At 35.2% G+C, this 22616-nt stretch overlaps 1 protein-coding gene across 3 annotated transcripts in view; it reads left to right on the forward strand.

Annotated features, from left to right (window-relative positions):
* LOC113503848 (disheveled-associated activator of morphogenesis 1) overlaps positions 1-22616 on the forward strand; it is a 117634-nt gene that overhangs the window by 83031 nt on the left and 11987 nt on the right. For all 3 annotated transcript variants that reach the window (XM_026885957.1, XM_026885955.1, XM_026885956.1), the window contains 6 exons: positions 1117-1245; positions 20062-20229; positions 20583-20801; positions 21210-21350; positions 21754-21982; positions 22320-22547. In XM_026885957.1, the coding sequence (XP_026741758.1) occupies positions 1117-1245; positions 20062-20229; positions 20583-20801; positions 21210-21350; positions 21754-21982; positions 22320-22547 (1114 nt within the window). The remainder of the gene's footprint in view (positions 1-1116; positions 1246-20061; positions 20230-20582; positions 20802-21209; positions 21351-21753; positions 21983-22319; positions 22548-22616) is intronic.

The raw sequence follows: 22616 nt of genomic DNA on the forward strand, positions 1-22616 counted from the left end.
CATGTTAAAGAATGCACCTATTAAGTGTAAATCACTTCTTCTGTGTAACTTACATACCTATTATCGTGATAACTTAGCGTTCAGTAATTGTAAATACTCGAGGTTTTTTCTGTCTACATTTCCTTGTTCGCCATTTGTCGAGTCTCCCTTAAAAGGAAAGGAACCAATGCCTTCCTCATTTTATTTTTAACTCCATTTTAATATTTAAATGAAGATTTTTTTACAACTGGCCTTACAATGCTTTTTAAGAAGAAATTGTCTTTTGATTTATGTCTCACTGAGTTTCTGACTGCGAGTGGAATAATTAAGTATTGAACGAAGTAATTTTATTTATTTCTTCTTTAAAGACAGATGTTCGGAGACAATTGTGTGTAAATTATGTTTGTAGAAAGTTAAAACTTTTTTATTGTGAGGGTTTTTTGTGGAACGCGTAGGCACAGTCTTAAATTGGAAAATTAAGATGTTCGTTAAATAAAATTTATAAGAAAACATCTTTATTAAAACAAGCATAACTTATACATATTCAATTGCAATGTTATAAACATTGCAATTTAAAACTATAGTTCAGTTTACGTCAATAGGCCTTATCTTCTATTAAAACATTCCTGGAGCAATACATTATATGAGACACTTTGATTGCTCATAAATCTTAGCTTCAAGGATAATTTAAAGGTCTAGACTCCGGCATTCCTGATGTATCGTGTGACCTATATCATTAGCTCCAAAATGAAATATGCGTGTTTATGACGAATAATATGCCTTTGAGGGCTTTTTGATAGTAAACATATGAATAGGAATACATTGTGTCATTTTAACGTGACGCTGCTGTAGGAGAATAGTTTTGTACTATGTTGGCTAGATACACGAGGGGGGGGGAGCACAAATTAAGGGAGGCCTATGCCAATCTGATGATGATTAGAGCCTACGTGGAGGAAAGCAGTGCCTTGTTAGTCTTAATCACGCAGCGATATGGTGTTGCTATCAGATAATTCACTGCTTAATGCAGGTATCCCCCATAAAGGCCCAATTCCGGGAAACGCTTTAAATAAAGATGTAAAAGAATGGATGCTGAATTTACCTGGTAACTGTAATATTAATCTTTCTTCCTCTTCACAGAATGACGAACCACCAGAGATCACGTACTGCGTGGTGGGTGGCGAGGGCGGACTGGCGCTGCAGGCCGTCACCCCCACGCACCCCATGCCGCCGCAGGACGAGCTCGACGCCAAGTTTGCTGAGCTGGTGGTGAGTACTAACTACTTTCACACATCATCATTATGATTCTTATTAAACGGTAACAAGATGATTCAACGATTTCAAAAAAGTTCGGATTGAAATTGCTTTCGAATGACAGAAGAGTATGAGAAAAGAGATCAGAAGTTGTGTTATTACAAAGACGGTAGCGTTTGGCCTCCTATCTATTCTATACTTATATATAAAGCTGAAGAGTTTGTTTGTTTGTTTGAACGCGCTAATCTCAGGAACTACGGGTCCAAATTGAAAAATTATTTTTGTGTTGAATAGACCATTCATCGAGGAAGGCTTTAGGCTATAAATCATTACGCTGCGACTAATAGGAGCGAAGATACAATGGAAAATGTGAAAAAAGAGGGCAGGTATAAATCTAACTTATATTATTACGTTATACCCACTTGTACGAAGTCGCGGGCAACAGCTAGTTGTATAGATATAAGGACAAGTTTAGTATGTAGGTCCTCACAATATTATCAAACGTAGGTCAGTCCACGTCAGAACCTTAAAGGCGGTTTAAAAACTTACATCAAGTTTTACATTAAACATACATACGGAAAAAAATCCTTATCTTGAAATTTGACGAAACATGATCTTCCGTTTTCGTACCAAGTACATTTTTTTTTATCAGTAGGTACCAGCATTCTGTATAAGCCTTTTCAAAGCATTTTAGTTTTATTATATGGCTGCTAAAGAATTCAATCAGCCAGCCCTTGCCTTATACATCCTCTTTATGTGTCTTAGACTATGTCATGCTCCACATATCTGACCTTCACATAATAACAAACGAAGTCGTATTTACGGAACTAAACCTTTTTTGTATACCTTTGATTCCAGTTCGATCTTAATCACAAAGATAACACATGCACATAATTATTTTCCATTGCGATCATGTTAACCTTTGTTCAGCAACTCTAGGTGCTTATTAACACTAAACAGAATATAAACAAGTATGTACAGTCAGCAACGAAAGGCGATTTACAAACGAGGGTTTATGAACTTCTAAAAGTGTTTGGGATCATCTACATATAATATTGATGTTTTGCAAGATTTTAGTAGACATAATACCCCAATACTTTGTTTTTGATTTTGATTGTATTTAAGAGCATAAACGCCGTCGCCGACTTTTACGAATATCTCAGTTAAACTGCATAATTAGTCATTAAATTAAATGTGTTCTTTAAAACATAAACTATTTCTGTTGCTGACCGGACAAGTATAAGCTTCCGCATAACATTTCCCTCTATTGTATTTAAAAGAATTTTCATATTTAGTCGAGAAGAATTTTAATAACAGAGAAATGTATACCATAATATAAATGTAGTTTTCATAATAAATATCTCTGTTCACATAATTCTACACTTCATTTTGTTTTTTTATGGCGTTTTACTTTACGTAATTAACATTGACGTCAAGAAAACAACAATGATCAAGCCAATGATAAATTTTATTATCAATCATTCCACCTTGCTTATCTTCTAGACCATTTAAATATGGTCTAATTATTAACCTGATATTCCCCAAATATTTTTCTAGTAACTATAGCATTTCTTGTTCGACAAAATTTCATTATAATTCTGTAAAATGTTTTACCTACGTACAATTGTTCCAGGCGTTTAAATGTGCAAAATTAACAAACATGCACAATCAAAAACTTTCGCATTGTAATATTGGGTGGTGGCGACATCTAGTTCAGTTTAACCGATTGAAGTTATTCGTGCTACTGTACCGTGTTTTCACGATAATTATAACAAAAAGCACAATAAAAGGCTGTTTTTTAAAGCTTGTTTATTTTTATGACCGTAAAGTAATGCAATTATACCAAATTCGACTTGCTCTGATTCGGTGAGGAGTTGTGGGGCGAACCCGATTTTTGACCTCTTTGACACACTATAATTATCCAAAAACTTCAACTTGATATACAAACGGGAAACAGACCGCACAGTTCGGTGCTTACGCATTTAGCACCGATTCATGGTTTTGCTTTTAGACAAAACAAATTGAGTTACTTTGGTTTATATTTAAAAAAAATATTTCTTCGTTTGTTTTTTTTCATTTAACCTTTTTCCCGTCGAAAAAGAAAGAGAAAAAAACCTTTGTTTTAGGACAGATTTTAGTTGTTAGAGTTTTCGTTACTCCTACATTTTCGGTCGACGATTATATAGGTATTTGAGTGAGTGATTGAGTTTGTTATATTTTTAAGTAGGTATAACTGAAGTTAGCCTAGTGTTGCATAAAATTAAAACGATAATATAGTAGTTCTCTAAACTATCTTTAAGTAAAGAATATCCTATGTTAGCTGTCAAGAACGGGGTGTCATGAACCACATCATTAAGTTGATGGAAAAAGACGCCGTACTTCGCCGTGTAGTGTTCTCTCGCTTAGACAAATGCAATAGACTAATTTAAGTATCAGATGGACGGCGTGAAGGTGTTGTTTAGACAGATGAGCGCCCCGCCCCCAACCTGCACCCTCGGACTACTTTCACAATACATCGTAATTTACATAGGGTTGGCACTCCTAAAAATATTTAAAAAAAAAACTGTTCGGAAAAATATGCAAGCATTCTCGTCCTTGAATAATAGAAATAATAGAATTTAAATCAGAGTTTTTGTTTTATATTACGAGAAAATTTAAAGAAAATCATTGTGTTGTTTACGTATGTTTTTCCCTCTACTTATGCGTGCCGATTCATTATGGTATGCAATAAAGAATTGACTTAAATTAAATGGTATTATATCATGGCCCGGCTTAAAATTACATGCATTTGTGTTTTATGGTCACTTGGTCAGTATATTCGATTGGTTTTGTGAATTATATTTTAAAATCAGTATTAGAAACCTCTTTACATAATAATTAACAAATTATATAACGAATTTTAGACTATAACAGTTTGTAATAAAATATTATGATGTCATTTCGTTGGTATTTCGGCATAATAGAAATGTTAATTTCAATAACGATGTTAATCTTTTGACTGGATCTAAATCTAGATAACTAGAACTGTGTTTGTTGGAAGCGGTTGCATCCTTGAGATTTGTTGCAAATGTTAAAAGTTTATATGCAGAGCGGATGCGTTTGATCCGTATGAGGATATAATATGTTATAACTAAAGTAAAAAAAAAACATGCAAAATATAGCGAGTTCAGTATTTTTTTACACAATCGAAGACGGAGTCATATTTGAACGTCATCAATGTGAGGTACTACTCTCTTAAACTAGGCATCGCCTGTTGTTATCCTGTCTAGCCAAGTGGAATTTTACACTCGTTAATGTCCATGAATAACCCTCCAATATATGGAAATGACATTATTTAGTTTCAATTAACCATACAAATCGAGCATTTTCTATCAGATCAGATTGCAAAAATGCTACTGGGTTTAGATTGGTAGAAAAGCTGCCTATTTCAGAAGTAAGAATGTTCGAGTGCTTCTTTCATATGGGTACACATAAAGTTTTCGCTTGAAATATTACAAAAGCACATTTCGCCAACCCTAAAGCCGTTTGTATCGGATAACAAGTATCGTATCGAGCTGTAGGTGGCGTTTAATTTGATTTACCGCCGGCACCGCGCCACACCGCGCCACGCAAATTGCCGGCCTCGTTCCCCGGCACAGCTTGTTACCTATGGCTATCGCATCGCCACTTATCTATCCACTTGCCAAAGAGCTAGAAAATTTGTTAATTTTATTAATTAAATAGGTTTAACATATTTGCTTTATTTTATCAAATTTTATGTCAATGCAAAGTTTCGTTTGAACAAAAATGTCGTACTGATGTTTCAAATCAGGCTTTTTTCACCGCACACTACACGTTACCTCCTTTCTCATTTATTTCATTAGTAAAGAAAACATTTCCTGGCAAATCATCTCCTTCTAATAATTCTGAAAATATCATACCACCATAATCTTTGGGTTGCTATGTGCTAAGTTGGACATAATATTTTGCTTTAAAATTGATAACTAGTGTCTTTATATGTGCTGTAGACGTTTGTTATAAAATAAGCAACAGTTGTGAAAAGATACATATGGCCCTATGACTTAGAAACTAAAGGACTTCTAGTCTGTGTATCTGAAGTAGTAAGTGTTGGCGATAATGTTGCTCAAATTCTAGACCTAGAACCATTGATTTAGTAGACAGCTGAGTAATTTTAGCATGCATGTAATTTACAGTAATGATACATACTTTGTTATTGCCTGCAAGGCGTTGTTCTAGAGGTTACATTGTAAAACTTACAAGATCATTTGTACAGACTATGTCAGTCGGTAAAATTCCACTACTTACAGTTTAATTGTCATTAGTATACGTATATGCGTTGCATCACACATATTTTGAGGCCAAAATTATACTATTCATGTAATCTTCACAAATATGAATAAATATAAAATAATAAAGGCCAACCGAAATTGTTTAATAATTTTGCAAGGACGGGCCCGAATTGATTTTTACTTGCTGACATTGTTATCATAAAATATCTTTGAGTATACCAATGAAGTGCGTCAATTAATATTTATTATTCACATGGAAATCATGCATTCTTGTTGTCAATGAACTCCTTGAACTATAGAAAATCGGTTCTAAAATAACCTTATAAGGCAAGTTACGAAATAAAACGTATATAGACGGGGAATTGCATTTTTGTTAGATTCTATTGTCAAAAATCTATGCAAATGAACGATGAGGTTTTGTATGGTTTTGTCGAAACACGAAAGTTTAAGACCAAAATGGATTTCTCGTTACAATTATTCGTGGATTCATTCAAGCGAAGACTTTTAAATCAATTTTTTGACAAGAATTCAACAGCGGTGATGTTAAAAACAGCTCTTCAAAAGTAGACAGTTGAAGTGACATACAATTACTCGGATTTCCAAAAAGATTAAGATATCAAATGATCATATAATAAAAAGCAAAAGTTATAATCCCACAAAATATTTAATTAGCCACCAACGTTTAATAGCGATAAGCACCATTAACGAAATTTCACTCTGGCTCTCTGCAAACAGGTTATGGAGCAAGATCGTAAAGAAATTATACATAAACAAACCGACTGATTCTTAATTTATTGTAATTTCTTTGATGCCTTTTAACAATAATTATATTAAATGCCCGTCATAAGTTTTGTTGTTCATTTTGAATATTTATGATCTTTCGTCTGACCTTTGCTTTCAAGTTACCGATGAGGCTTAGAACAATCCACAAAGATTCTAGAAACATCCATGTGTGCGTCAATTATATCATATAGTTTTTTGTTTTAATATTCTCTAAACCATAATAGTGGTAATTAATGTAATAACGTTAATGATAGTTAAACACGTAATTGAAATGACATAACACGTTAGTATGTCACGTCACTTTCACTGGAACGTGATAGATTCATGACGGGGTTGTGGCAACCAGTCTGGTGAAGGTGACGATACCACGCTGTCTGAACACTCATATGAGATGTGAAGTAAACAAGATGAAAGTAGTCCAAGTTATGAGAGCGTTCGAGTAGATAAACAAAACTTGCTCTCACACGCTTTTGATGGTCGTTGAACTAAGATCTTAAAAGATTTAAAGCCCTCTTGAAGTATGTAGAATCAGAATTGAATGCAAAACTGCTTGGTTAAAAGACTATGACAGTAGCAGCTTGAGTAGTGAAAGAGATATCGAAAAATACAAATGTCGTTGTATGTCAGGTGTTCGTCAAAACCATTTTCATCCCAATCGTTTCATCATCGTTTAGTTAGAAATCTTGTCTGTCATATTAGTTGCATTTATTTAATTGTGCTTATTAGTGTCTGCAAGTCATTCCCCATTCATATTTGAATGAAGTCTTTATTTCTATAAATTCTTAGTTCGCACGCTTGTTTTGACGATGACTCAATCTTTTATTTTTTTGTTTGTGTCCGACTGGCTTGTTTGATGTCTATTTTCTCTGCCACACCTTGTTTGACCTCTTCGTTCGCTAAAATATTTGCAATAACTTTTGCCGAAACATTTGTTCTAACAAAAACATCTCCATACAGCTGAGTCAGACAGTTTTTCTCTTAGAAATGACGATACATAAAAATGACTATTGTGTGAGCTTTCTCTCGACCCCTGTTGTGATCACTTGGAGCCGACGATGTGATTGGCACTAGTACAAATGTACCAATGAGTTTATTAATGATTTCTCTAACAGCTCGCACCTACGCTGGTAGGTTTTCACTTCATCATCAATCATTATTTGATTCTCTCCTCGTGGGTTTTCCACGCCTATCGTAATGTCTATTCGATGCGGGTATCTCATCAAATGCTGTATTTGGCTTATGATTAATTAAAAATACAGATAATTACCTCTTAAGTAATTCAGATACCATCAAGTAAAGTTTGCCAATTATACGTAACACTAAATTGCTATCACAGCAATAGATGCAAAACATCTAACACGAATAAAACTGTGTTCTAAACTCCCAACAGCAGTGGGTGTCGCTTAGGTATCAGACTAGATTCCTGAACGGCTCGAAAGGTCTCACTTATTTACATTTGACTTTGAATGCCGATCACAAAACTAGTTATATCATTTTCTAGTGCATTAGCGTGTCGCTATAGTGAATTAATTTCTATTTAACCTTCGTCCAGTCACGAGAAGTCACTTGATAGATTGTATTAAGTTTGGACCATCCATCGATATTCATGCAAAATAATAATTAGTTATTTTGTTTGATAGGATTATAAATTTAAGCAATATATTCGAATACCAAAGTTTATTGGTAGTGTTTTGATATTTTGTGTTCGCTATTTTAAAATCAAATTAGCTATGCTTATTAAGTTGAGATTTAGGATTGAATATTCATGTTTATTTCTGTGTCTTAGTGACTGAGTTACTGCAGTTGTAATATGTTAAGGCTATCTGATGATCTGATATGCAACACAATGTGCAAGTGACGCTAACATGTCTGGTTTCCCAGAACAGAAAAAGTCGGCCATTTACTCCAAACGTTGGGTTTTTCCTTAATCATATTAAGATAGTACAAGGAAATGTCGTCATAAGAATTCCTTTAACTAAAACTGGATATTTTACTTTTTCTTAATAGTTCCTGATAAGGTTTTACTCGAAAACGTCCGGCTTTTGTTTACAAACTTTGATAACTGTAGGAGGCTATAAATGATAAGGCTACCTCAATCAATCAAGATACATTTATGGACAAAATTTTGTCTTAGAAGTGGTTTATCTTCTTCGCTATTAAATTATTATCATCCAATTTGCTAAACGTATTTCAAGGTCCCATTCTAGTGTCTAGATTGTATTTTCTTGCGTTAAGACTAACGATCTCCTGTCAGTTATGCACCCATAGCGTGGCATTTGCTATCGTACATCAGCTTGTTAACGTATGTCGATTTCACGCAACCGATTTGTTGATTACTTAAATAATATATCAACATTTTACAACACGTGTTGTGCCAATCGTTCACGCAAATAGTTGGAAATCGTGTGTGGGACTATATTTGTAAATGATTATCTAGAGCTTTTGAGTGGTGCCGTGGTTCTTGTCAGCTTCTCACTATACGTGTTAGTATTGGTATTTAAAGAAGCAATGTTTTCCAATGGTTTAATCTGGTAGGAGTCCGTCAAGCTTCCATCCCATTGGAAGAAGTGAGCATTTCCGCTGAATGAAATACAGCTGGGTTCACAAAAGGCTATAAGACTTATTATTTTACACAAATTAAAACAGATGTTGAACTATGAGAAAATAATTCATTTTTAATATTTACACTTTCCTATCTCAACAGACATTAGAATTAAACTACGTGCAACCTGTACAGCAATAAAAGCCAACTTACACATTAAATATTAATAATTTCCTGTAAGGAGCAAGTTGTGGGAGTGGCGGAGAGAGCGGATCTCCGTAACCTTTGAGATTAGCTGATACGAGTACTGTCGGCAGAAATGTATGTCGCATACATACGGACGGGCTTGATTAATGAGGCGCTAATTAAGCTTAACCGCTGAATGAGGTGTTGATGATCGTTTAATGTTATTACTTCCGATTATATGAAAGTTGGGTTTAAAAATTATGCGAGTTTTTTTTTGGTTTGCTTCGAAGTTTGTTTCTTATTTAATAGTACCACCAAGAGTTACTTAGTACATTATTTTTATTCTTTGATATTACGATTAAGTGAATGCGGTTTTTAGTTCGTTCGCAAGTACGCTGTTCCGTTGAGATAAGTTATTATTTTTGAAAATCTATTCTGACAAGTTTAATGTTAAAATCTTGAATACAGAACCTCGTCAATTATTCCAACATATCTAAGTAGAAAACGTAACATAGTTAATGTGGTTAAACAAACCTTTACATCTTATCTCAGGTTCTAAACTTTAACTCTATGACTAAACCATGAATATACGTATATTATAATAAGATTTTAATAACAGTTTAGCTAACTGTAACTGTTTTATGTATTACTCAATGCCATCGTAAAAGAAGGGACATCTTGTCACCTCCAGTTTTCATTGACCGACTTGTGAGGCATTTAGTTAAGTGACAAATTATTATAAATTACTGCAGGATATTCCGTCTAATTGTGCCTTTGAATTGCTCTCATTTGAAGGCTTAAATGACCGGTTTATAATTATATTAATTGTTATAATTATGTTGTTATAAAAGACCGTGGTAATCTGTAATGGTGTTTTTATATAGTTGTTGTATGGCGCCTATACTTCTTACATATATACGAAAGGTTTTGAGAATGCGTTCTTCTTCTTCTAGCGGTGCCTCTGCAACTAGTGACGGTTAGCAATCAGCTTGTTGTAGTCCTCCTTATCAGTAGCTCGGTGGCACAGTTTGGTCAGAATGCGTTGCGGGCTATATTTGTAAGAGATCTTTTCAGTTACCTAGAGCTCATGCTTTGACTGCTTTACCGGATGATCGTTTTAAAGTAGCAAAAGCTAGCTCTATTACAAACTCAACTGAAACTCAGTGATGATTGGCATGAGTGTTATCAAGTATCTTATAAACAACTCACGTATGCCTCCTCATAACATAGTTAATTAACAACTCTCACGTTTTTTATTTGCCTTGACGTATTAACTATGAATAACGACTTAAATTCTAATTTAATTAATGAAATCTCGACTCAAAAGATTTTATGATGAGCCTGTCAATAACTTACGCAAGCCATCTTTAAGTTAACCATGCGTAAGCAAGTTAAGTTATGTTACGTTCACTAAACGAATTGAGCAAAATGATTCGTACTTGTTAATCTCTTAATCAAAAGGATTCAAAGAATATATTTCTATTTGTATAGAAATTATTTACAATAAATACCTATAAACTATGAAAGACTTTACTGCGTTAACAGTAAAACTCCGCAGCTAATCTGTTCTACAATGAGGTATTTTACTAACTAATTTTCTTGTTTGCAAAACAGTTTTATTATTAAATTACCAAGTAAAGAAAAAGTTCTGCATCAGGAGAATTTTATCTGTAATATTCGGTATTCGTTTTAGAAATTTCAAAATATAGTATTTGAGTTTTTAAAAGAAATCAAGAAAGAGATCAGTATTGAAAGTCAACTAGACCACGACGCCAAATAAATCCGGGTAATATGTAAACCGAACTTAGTATTCAGATTACACATGATCGCATCAAGTATACCTACACCGTATCAGAACCTAACTTTCGAAGCCAGGCAAACATCCGCTCAACGTGATATTACTGCGGCATTTCGTTTAGAAATGGCTTTATTTTCACAGTTTGATGTGTGAAAGTTATCAGTAGGATCAAGTACTAAACACCTACCGCTGTCTCTTCAGGTACTTGTGGAAGAGAGATGAAACTTTACACCGTGCTATGCCCCGTCTCGCTTACACACTCGAGTTAAAATTACTTCGGATGTGATGGTAGGCTTTCTGATAGTTTCATTATCGACTCTCGGAGTTAGCTTTCTAGCTCGCCCTATGCCCACTTGCATATTTACTACCTGAGTGTTAGTTGGAACTAGATGAGGTTTATGTGTGTATGTATCTTATAATTAAGTTAATGATTACTTCATCTTCTGTAATTGTCTCAAGGAGCTTGCATAATATCATGCACGGACTTCGACATCGATTCGGTTATTGGGTTATCCCAAGAATATGGACCCTTGTAAGATTACTTAATTTTTTGTGTTAGTCTCTTTTCAATATCGTTGCCTATATGGATATTCTAGAATATATATTTTTTCTTTACATTCCATATGAGCATCGACATAAGTACAACAGCAGTAAGAAACAATTGACCTACCCTCAGCCTCAGCAATACAAATGTAATTCACCATAGTTTTTCCAGCCCGTTGACCTTTCCGTACTATTATGTGCCTCTAAGTAAATTGTTCTGTATAAATTGTCCCCCTTTTCTCTTTGTGTCCGTTACATGACAATAGGCTCGGCGCCTCATGAGACTAATTACTAAACTACTGCTTTTCACTTCGTAATAAAACATGGCTTATGTAACTCATATTACTTTTGCTATGTAGTTTCGTTCGGTAGATAGCTGTAGGTACTATTTATATATGAAAGATGAAATTATCTTATGCAGGTTTAAGTTAGGTGAATATTGAGTTCTGACTACTCCGCCTAAACAAAGGGTTTTGTTGTATTGCAAAGTTTACGATCGTCGTCTTTGCTATTATTATATTTTAAGGGGTTACAATTTTGGGATATTATAGTTTGTTCCATTTTCTTTTTATGTTATCATCTTATGCTAATAGTAGTTGTGATTAAGTATTCGGTTATATATATGTGTAAAGAGAACTATAGTGTCATCATCATCCCCCTGCGCTTATGCCATTTTTATATTCGGGCTCGGTGCAGCATGTTTTCTTCTTCCTTTTCTCTAGCTGACGTCTTCTCACAAGTAAAAATCTTTGCAACCATATCATCTTTCTCGTAATCCATTCAACTTTTCTTTGGGCGTTCTCTTCCACGATTCTATCCAATATAGAACTTTACTATAGTGAGCTAGATATATATCTGTTCTCACCAAGAAAGCTATGTCGGCATTGTTGACCTTCAATCTGTCTGCCTCATAATCATAACAACACGACACACATTTAATTAACTTTAACTGTTCAGCATTCTTTCAGATGTGAATATAAAAGAATTCGTGCTGTCTCCTCGACTAATTAAGCGAGGACAGAATTATATATTTAACATTGAACTGTCCCATGCCTTTAGTTGTACAAATTACATTTGTGGTACATTGACGTTTTAACCTCCTGATGAAAAAGGGGTATTTTTAGTTGATTTTTTGTTTTACTACTTGTCTCTATCTTCCCTATCCCTATCCTTTGCACACTTATTACGTTATAAAAAATAGAACATATTCCTTTATTCCTACATTAAACAGGTATTTTTTTTATAATAACGAGCTGTCGTCATCTACGTCAGTACGTATAATTTAAATGCAACAACAATTACAACTATCAATAACACAGATCTCAAGAGAACTCTTCATGCGAAACTATAAAATGCAGTCTCTGCAACATATTAACTACCTCTACCTTCATGTTTCTGTAAATCAGTATCCGCTTACACTTAAAAACATACCATATTCCCAAGTACTAAAGACCCTTTTCGTTTCTCGATACATCTGGTCTGCAGTTCAACTCTTGAACTTGCATTACGTTATCACTAACGATGGACATCATTATTACAATAATTACAAGGACAAGGTTATCTACATGGAAACAAACTGTCAGCTATTTATGGTGGTAGATAATTAACAGCTGTAATTCGTTTGGGGCACAATAAAAAGGTTACATAGCTATTATTCAAGGTATCTATTAATAGCTGTGTCAAATGTTGTTTGTAACTTATTTTGGGTATGGCTGTGACATATGTTTTTTGACACAAAAGGGTTGTGTCCTCTTGTGTCAATTTCTTAGTATTTTCAAATAGGCTTATTAAGGTTCGGCCTATGGTGGTGAGGTATTTGTGGGATTCTTTCAAGTTTAAGAATTGTACCTATCCATTCATCACCAAAGGCTAAATATTGCGACCATTTTAGTTGTCTCTATGACGCGACGCTATGTGAAGATCAATAAGTGTTTTTTAGTTATAATTGCAAAAAATAGTATTCCAAAGATGTTTTGAAATTTTAAATTCTATTAAAGTAACGATTAGGGAGAGATCTACCGACTTACAACTGAGTATGTACTTGTAAACTCAGCACTTTAGATTGGAAGTAAAATGATAAATGCTACATTCCCATTACACTATTGATGGCTTGCGAAATAGATTTCTAACATTAACACACTGGCCCACCTTACAGTAATTATTGTCTAACATTTCTGTAGATAGCTCTTATATTTCTTTACCTTATTATTAAACTTTAATATCGAGCTATAAAAATATGAAAAAAGAAACTGAAATTAAGTCTATATCATTTTCGAGATTTACGTGGCCCTATTCGCGAACGTCACTTTGTTTTAAGTTGCCGATGTGCTTAATGCCATCTTTGTCACTATAAAAAACGAACTTATAAACGAAATAAGAAAACATGACTACGTCTTTTATTGTCGACATAAAGGAATGTCTACTCGTACAATTGATATTAGATTGTCGTTTGTCTGGGTGGTCTACTCATCTTGATTTCCGTCAACTGTCACTTCCAATTCCAATTTTCTATTGGCGTCCCATATTAGCAGATAATCACATTCATTCCGACGGCGACGTCATCCTGGAAGTCCACATGCCTGTGTATAATCGTTCTACTTTCTAACAAGCATTAGACTAATTGATGTTAATAAAAATACTGAACAGGTACATCGGTTCTTCCGTCTGAGTTTGCTTCGAACTTATTGCAGGAAAAATGCCTCCTCGTTTTAATGGGAACTATAAATATCATCATGATCCTAGCAATTTCTCAACTGCGTTGGGTTGGGCTTCCAGTCCTATCGGATGCAGCTTAGTTCTAGTGCTTTACAGGAGCGTCTGCCTATAGTCCCTATCTAACTTCCCCAACCCGGTAGTCACGAATGTCAAAGATGTGTAACAGCCGGGACCTACAATTTAATGTGCTATCCGAAACACGGAGAAATTCGTTATGACATTCGATCATAAGATCTTCACGTTGGAAATGAACTAAGCTTCGATAAGAGTCATTAGTTTATTTATAAACTAGGTGATTCAACAACCACCGTACCTATACATCCTAAAATCCTTCTGCCTCGGCAACCCTCAGTCTAATATTACTCATGCTGTTAATTCAGTCCCAAAAAGAATACTTTGTTCGCGAAGCTCTCCTCTTGCAATCACATTATTAATCATCGCAATATTTTCATTTGTTTCACACAAAGTATAATATTTACACAAAGTTGTCTGAGCCCCGGTTAAGATAATAAGGTTTGTTTTCGTTTGATTCCTTGTTTTACGAGGCCAGTTCTCTGGGGAATTAAATAATTCGTATTTATTATGGTTTCCTGTGATTACATTTTGTGTTATTATTGTGTTTATGGGCTCACCATTAAATACTTATGACTTTAGCTTATTTAAACGAGTGAGGTATCTGTTATTGTAGCGGTTGATTATTGATAAGTAAATTTACAAATTAAAAAGAAGGTTTTTAGGTAACTACTATTTCTTTACTTCTTTATATTATCTAGCTTAATTGTTTTCTGGTATAAAAATTCTGGTTTAAAACACGAAAATAATGTTCTTTGATGTATCGTCTTCGTAAAAACTATCGACGAATTCTCTAAGGCAAAATAGTTCAAAAACTTCCCACTTTTGCTGCTCTACATAAGTTCATTTTTTTATACCAACTAGATTCCATTACATACATACGTCCTCTATTTCTAGGTACACTCAAACTTTTAATTGGGAGCCTGCAGGCTACGACATGGCTAAGTGGGTACTCTAGTACAGGAGTCTTGGGTATTGTAGGCGGGAAGGCAAACAAATGTATACGTAGCTTAAGAGCCGGGAGTGGGAATATTTTGTTGTTTAGTTTTCGCGTGGCTGATTTTTAATAAGGAGGAAATTCAATAATATAATGATGAATGCCAGTGCTCATTGGCTGCAAAAGCTGCAGCTAGAAAAGACAAACAGACAGACAGAATTATTCCGTTGACTTATCATAGCATATGCAAAATAAATGAAATGCTAGCTATATGTTTCATAAATGGTCTTATTTGTGATTTTCACTGCCGACTTTATTTGATGGTATTTCCTGTAAAATGTGCCTTTGAAATACTTTAGGTTTGAAAGAGATTTAATCTATTTTGGTATACCTGTAAAGAACTATACTTATCAGGATACATCTTCATATTTTGTGATTATTCTTATAACATTAGAACGTTTCAATTTTCCTTACAAACATTCCACCCAACCTAGTTCATATTTCTTACGGTCCATTCTTTCCATTAGGTGTTTCTTCTCACTATAATACAGGTCGTTGACCCACTAGATCTCTAATGATACCTCGTCTAATTATGGCAATTGCTTTAAACGTCAAATTGCCCCAGTCTCATGTGGACTATGCCAGTTGCACTCCGTTTGATAAGTGCCGGCTAATAGGCGGTGCCCTAAAATTTTGATTATTTTGATTATACCAAGGTGTTCGGAGTGGTATTTAAGGTCTGTGGTGTTTAGTGTTTTGTAAATGGAATAATAGTAGGACTCTAGTTTTGAATTGTAGTTCGGTATGTATTATAATCTTGCAAGGCGTAGCCCGGTCGTTTGCGTAATGCTACGTGTCTGTGTTGATAAAAAGCAAGACTGCACTCATAGCCTCTTCTGGAAATATTTTTTCTTCACATAAATGTTTTAATCAGCATAAGAAATCGTGTTATGGAAAGGAAATCCTATTCGCACAAAAGGTGTATCTGAAATATCACGCTACTGATAAGGTAAGCATAGTATAAAAAATTACAAAGAACTTGTAATTTTAAATTTATATTTCTATTTTTTTTTAGAATTAACTCGTAGTCAGAAACGGTGAGCCATTGTTATTACACAATCGTAAAGTCCTGACAAACACTAAGCCAGATAAGCACAAGAGCTTACCACATACAACATGACGAACCAAAAATCAATCCAGTTTAAACCGACAGACAAACAGACAGTCATTGACCGTCACACAACAAACAAGACATTCACGTACAACATACATAATCACTTAAAGACATCGTTTAGTCGCATCGCCGCGGGCCCAGTAATTATATCACTATTACGAAACCAGATGAAAGTATACCTATTGTACTCGAGAACATTTTATGAACAACACTTTGCTGTGGTTTTACCTGTATATTTCCCTTAACTTATCAGGGTAAATACAAATAGAGAGAAAGAAATAATTGAACATCATTTAAAACACACAATAACATTTATAGAAAAAATAGTATTAAAAACAAGAATTAAAAGAATAAAGAAATACAAAATAGAGAAATTCTTTGAGAATGAGTCCCACCCGAGCCGAACTCGGACACTGATCAGCATTTGCTTCAAAAAAATGCAATAATAATATCTTATTCTTAATTCCTAATTGCAAGTTACCTATTACCTAAATTTCGTTGTAATCGGTTTAGTAGTTTCAGCTTAAAAGTACAACAAACATACACTTTCACATTTATTATATTATTATTTTTTTAATTAAAATAAAAAGTGTTTTGATGGCCCGAAGCCGCAACTGGATTAATTATAACTCGCTTGAAAGTGTGATTGGATTTGTCTGTCAATTGTTATACCTACCATTGTTTGATACGATTAATTTCGTTATGTTATTCCGATTGTGTAATAATCGGTTTGGTAACTTTCGACTTATGTTTTGTATAGAGATTTATCTAGAAATTGTTTTTTGCACGTCTGGATAGCGATTATCTAGAGAGGTGTTTTTTTTTAATTCTTGTCACGGGTTAATCGATTGCGTTTCGTTTTAAATGCTGAATACCGGTTCAGTTTTGTATTCATAAGATTTGAATACTTCTTGTGTACGCTGTAATATAGAAATTTTATTTAGGAGTAAACCTGAACGAAGATGAAATAGGCAGCCATTTTCAGGTACTAGTCTTGCTTTACCAGGATTGATTGACCCTCAATTTCTTAAAATTTCGGTGTTCTGATGAACCAAATGTCTTCCAATTATATGATCAAACAACGTACTATTTTATGCTGTCGATGGAAACATCCGCGTAGGCATCTGTAAATTGAAAAATATATTTATATTGACTTGTTGCAAAAAGCATATTAATTCCAGGATCACATGTGACATTAATGTTTTTAATGATTAAATTACTTAGTGCAGGAGTCGTAATATTAGTGTATCGCCCTAAATTAAAGCTAAAAGGCGGCGCGCGCGGTGCTTCCGCGTGCTTCCTAATTGGTGGAAGAAAGATCAACTTTTATTTAAAGTGGCGGCTCCTGCAAGGAGCTTCCCTGCCTGGGATCGCGGTAGTTTGCATTGCGTCCCCGTGGTCTCAGTTACAAGGGAAGGGTGAACCACTCCGGTGGTTTTAGCCGGTAAGAGTCCGGCACACCTCTTCGCCTTCCCCAGGGCGGAGAAAGTCCATGAGGATTTCCCCGGAAAAAAAAGAGTCGTAATATTCCAGGCGTATAAACATTAAGAATAAATTTACTACTAGTTCTTACAAAACTATCGCCTTTATCAAAAAAAGTATTTAACTAGATACAAAAATAGTTTGTTTTGACAACTATATTTACTTAATGTTAATCTGTGATTTAATGCTCGTTACTTAATCAGTGTAATGAAAACAAATATATTCATAATACATACCGATTATGTTAATTTAATTCGTAAATACGATTTATAGTTTTCTCTTTCTGAATTACGTTCGTGCTATGTTCCGGAATGTCGAAATTAGATTAGGTGGGTTACTGGGTTTGTAAACGTTGATGAATTTCCTAGAAGACCAATGTACCTGGTATATCGATTTTTTTATCAGGTTTGTATTTTTTTACGAGTCTTTAGCGGAACACACACCGATTTCGACTATTACGACAAAAAAAAAACTAGAGATTTTTTTCGATATTACGCAAGTTTTGTAATTTTTTTAAATTTAATTGTTAATAGCTTCGTAGCAATATTTGGCTGACCTTGAAATATGCGACAGGAACAGGATTGTAGACCCTCTACCCCTAACCTACCTTTTCCACATCACAAACTCAATTTGATTTTCACACGTAATTTTTCAACTTATAACTTATACAACATTTACGACTTTACCTCTCATAAAGAGAACGAAAGATCATACTTACATGTATAGTTCATTATTGATGTATAATTCTAACTTTCATTCGACACACATTAACTTAGCTTTTAAAGCGAGATGCCGCTACGCCCTGTAGTTCGCTGTCTCCCTTCCACGACTGCAACAGGTCTTTCATTAAGTGGTGATTATTACTGCTGACCTAAAACTGTCTTTTCATTTGTTTATCTTGTAACGTTTCTCCAGTAAGCGAAAGCATGTTTTCTTTAGTTATTCTATCGGCTATCTATCATTATCCCATCGCACCTGCTTTAACTAATGAGGTTTGGGATTTTCTATTTTATTAGCTTAATTGTGAAATTTACGTGTAAGTTCGTATCAGAAATTTTGAATTTAAGTTTTTCTTTTCTCATCGGGTATCGAAAAAGTCGAATTTTATTTTATGTTTATCTCGTTTTTTTTTACACTGGAAGACATTTCAGACCTACTTCTTTTAATTCACACTTCATAACTACAAAAAATAACCCAACAAGCCATCTGTAATAAATTCATAACCGTACATAATAAACTACCATAACGATACCTCGACGCTCTAACACTTTTCTACACAAGTTACGATTCACTAAGCCCACATTTCACAGTACATCCGGAATGCTCAGTATTTTCACGTTATATCGATCATAAATCCATGCCTGATCGATCGCCTTTCTTCGCGGAAGTATCGATACTATTCGATTCGATTCTCGATACGATATCATGTGATTCGTTAGCTATGACCATACTCGTTGTCCGGCTGTTGCTGTGTCCATTATCTTAGGAAATTGATGATTATATTGACGATGAAAGGAGGAAGGAAAATGTTTAGTAGGTAGGGTATTACCATACTTTGGTTTTGATCATAGAAATTATATCAAGTAGGTGTTTCTATTACCCCTTTAACTTATTTAAGATTTTTTTTTAAAGCATTTGAACATAAAACAGTAATTTGCGACAGAAATATGTATAATAAGTGTAAAAAAACCTAATTCTTTTTAAATTATTTGTTTAAATTCAGTGCCTATGTCAGGAGCCATAAACTACTCTTCCTTGCTATTTCCAAGTAGACCACGCCGAGTCCAACTCAATATCTATAAATGGCGGCATTTGAAATTCTAATCACATACTGCCCATGTTTTATAGCCCGTCTTTGGCACTAAAGCATAAACTGCATTTTTGTACCAAATATCGCTTCGATTATCCTCAATACCTAACTAAATATAGTCACCATGAGCCAAAATGCATCATTTCGGTGGTTTTTTTGCCACTTAATGCAGTATTTCCTTTCGCAACATCGATACTACGAAAGATGGTTAGAATTCCTTACAATGCCACACCTGAGGTCGTTTTTAACTTGGTCTACGTTTAGTAGTTTTATTTATTCATTTTTAGCTAACCATTTTAATTTTGATCTGCTTAATGAGTTGGCCATCGTACTTGCAGTCTGAGAGCAAACACTAACTTTTAAACAGTAAAAAAATGTGTCCCAAATGGCCTAAAACTTTGTCCATTCCTTTTTATAACAGACGCCAATAACGAAACCTAACAATGTACAACTACCTTTTTCCTCTCTCACCTATTAAACATTATTTCTTTCAATTGTAGGAAGAGCTTGACCTAACAGCGGTCAACAAGGCGGCCATGATGGCTCTCCCCGCGGTCAAGAAGTGGCAGATCTACTGCAGCCGGCGACCACCACCGGGTGCACCACCACCGCTCGCCACCGCGCCGCAACTCGAGGAGTACATCAAGGCACTCAACGAGATTGCTGATGTAAGTGGATAGAATATTAGCTTGTATAAGTTTCAGTATGTGGTAAAGGCTTCCTAAATGATGACTGGATTCTTCTCCGGTACTAAGTTTATAAGAATAAAAAGACAGAGTTTCAGGCTAGAAGTGTTAACAATCTTTCTATCTTCATAGCCTTACAGAATTTGAAACCACCAGAATCGGGAGAAAGATAATAAAGATATTGTTTTCCAATAATAAATAAATTACAGAGGGTAGCCATAAACACATTTAGTGCGGTCTGCACTCTTACACACACGAAGTAATATGAGATAATACGAGTAATATGAAAGATAAAATGATATCTTCTCATATTAACAAAACTCTTCGTCTTCCAGGCCTTCGCATCCTCAGAGGGGGTACCACCAGCGGAAGCCTGCGCCCTCGTCGACGGCCTCAAGACAGCACTCCGAACGCGAGCTCACAGCTTCGTCCTCCGGTTCATCAAACAGGGAGGTCTAGGATCCCTACTTGATGCCTTGCAAAAGGCACCCAGAGACGATGCTCTCACCAGGCATAACCTCATCGCAGCCATAAAGGCGCTCATGAACAACTCGGTAAGTTTACCGCTTGTAGATACGTAGTGGGATTGTATGGGTTTATAAATGTATTATGTAGCTATATTTTAGTTCCTTTTCGACAGTGTGAGCTTGATATACATAAAATTGAACAATGTTTGTGTCTTGTTTTAAAGAATACCATGAACACTTCGCTAAGTTCTACCTACTTGTATAAATGAACACGTAAGACAACTTAACTACAATTTACATTCTAACAAGCCAGTGACAATTACTGTACACTATTGAAACACTGAACATCATTATAAAACATTACATTAGAATCAAAACTTTGGGGAAGTATCTTTACCAATCTCTCTCTATCTTCCATAGAAATATGGGTCTAGTAGCCTATTTACTATTGAAATCTTCTCTTCTTACCTGCTTAAATATGTTGGTTGCTTGCAGACTGGGCGCGCGCATGTCTTGGCCCACCCCACGAGCATCGATCTGATCGCACAGTCCTTAGACACTGAGAATGTAAAGACAAAGGTCGCTGCACTAGAGATACTCGGTGCTGTCTGCTTGGTACCAGGAGGACATAAGAAGGTAGTGTATATTGATGTTAGAGAGTTTAAGATGGTAAGGGGAATGAGTATCGAGTAGAAGCTGGTGGAAATTAAAGAAAAATGTATTTATTGTATGAAATTAGAAGGTTATGTACTAGGCTGGAGAAGGAAAGGTTTTGCCACTGCAAGCTACCATTCTTGAAGGTTCGTCGGATTAAAGTCACAACAAAATCCTGGATCCAGTCGAAGACTCAAAACTATGAAGTAAAGATTTTGAGCTCCCTTTGAAAAACTCGCATCTCGACTTGAAACTTGTTTATAAGATGACATGCATAGAACAAACAAGAAACTAAAACAATCTAAATAAAGAAACAATACGCAATGCCGTGAAGACTTCTGTAGAAAATTTTTCAGATAACTTATTAAACTGCTACAATCCCCAGGTTTTAGAAGCCATGGTCCACTATCAGAAGTACGCCGGCGAGCGCGCTCGCTTCCAAGGAATAGTCAACGAGTTGGACAGGAGTACCGGCGCGTACAGAGACGACCTCGGTCTGAAGACAGCCATCATGTCCTTTGTGAACGCCGTGCTCAACTACGGGCCAGGCGAGGAGAGCCTCGAGTTTAGGCTGCATCTGAGATACGAACTGCTCATGTTGGGGATACAACCAGGTAATATCACGAAATGAAGGTTGTTATTTTAAATAGGACGATGTGATTCCTATGGAGAAGAGAACTGGCAAGAAACTCCATAAATAATATAAATGAAAGCAATTTTTGACATAGGTTTTTGTTTGAGTCGCAAGTCTTTGTGGCGTTGCACAACTAAGCGTGTTTAAAAAAATTACACTGTTTGGTAACTAAAAATGGTTCTAGGTTCTAGTAACATAACTGAATTATTTACCTTTAAATGTCTCTTTGAGATGTAAGTAGTAAAGGAAAAGGTAATTATCTCCTTACTTAGATTCCTACATTTTTAACTTTCTAACACATGCCGTTTTAATTTCAGTTATCGAAAAACTCCGTAAATACGAAAACGAGACCTTAGACCGTCACATCGAGTTCTTTGAGATGGTGCGCAATGAGGACGAGCGCGAGTTAGCGAGACGGTTCGACAAGGAACACGTCGACACCAAGAGCGCGTCCTCCATGTTCGAGCTGCTGAGGAGGAAGCTCAGCCACACCGCCGCCTACCCTCACCTGCTGTCTATGTTGGAGCATCTGCTGTTGTTGCCATGTGAGTAAACAATAATATTATCACCCTGTTGATATGAAATGAAGTCATTTCATCTGGAATTTAGTTATT

The sequence above is a fragment of the Trichoplusia ni genome, chromosome 20 (genome assembly GCF_003590095.1).
Source record: "Trichoplusia ni isolate ovarian cell line Hi5 chromosome 20, tn1, whole genome shotgun sequence".
NCBI lineage: Eukaryota > Metazoa > Arthropoda > Insecta > Lepidoptera > Noctuidae > Trichoplusia > Trichoplusia ni.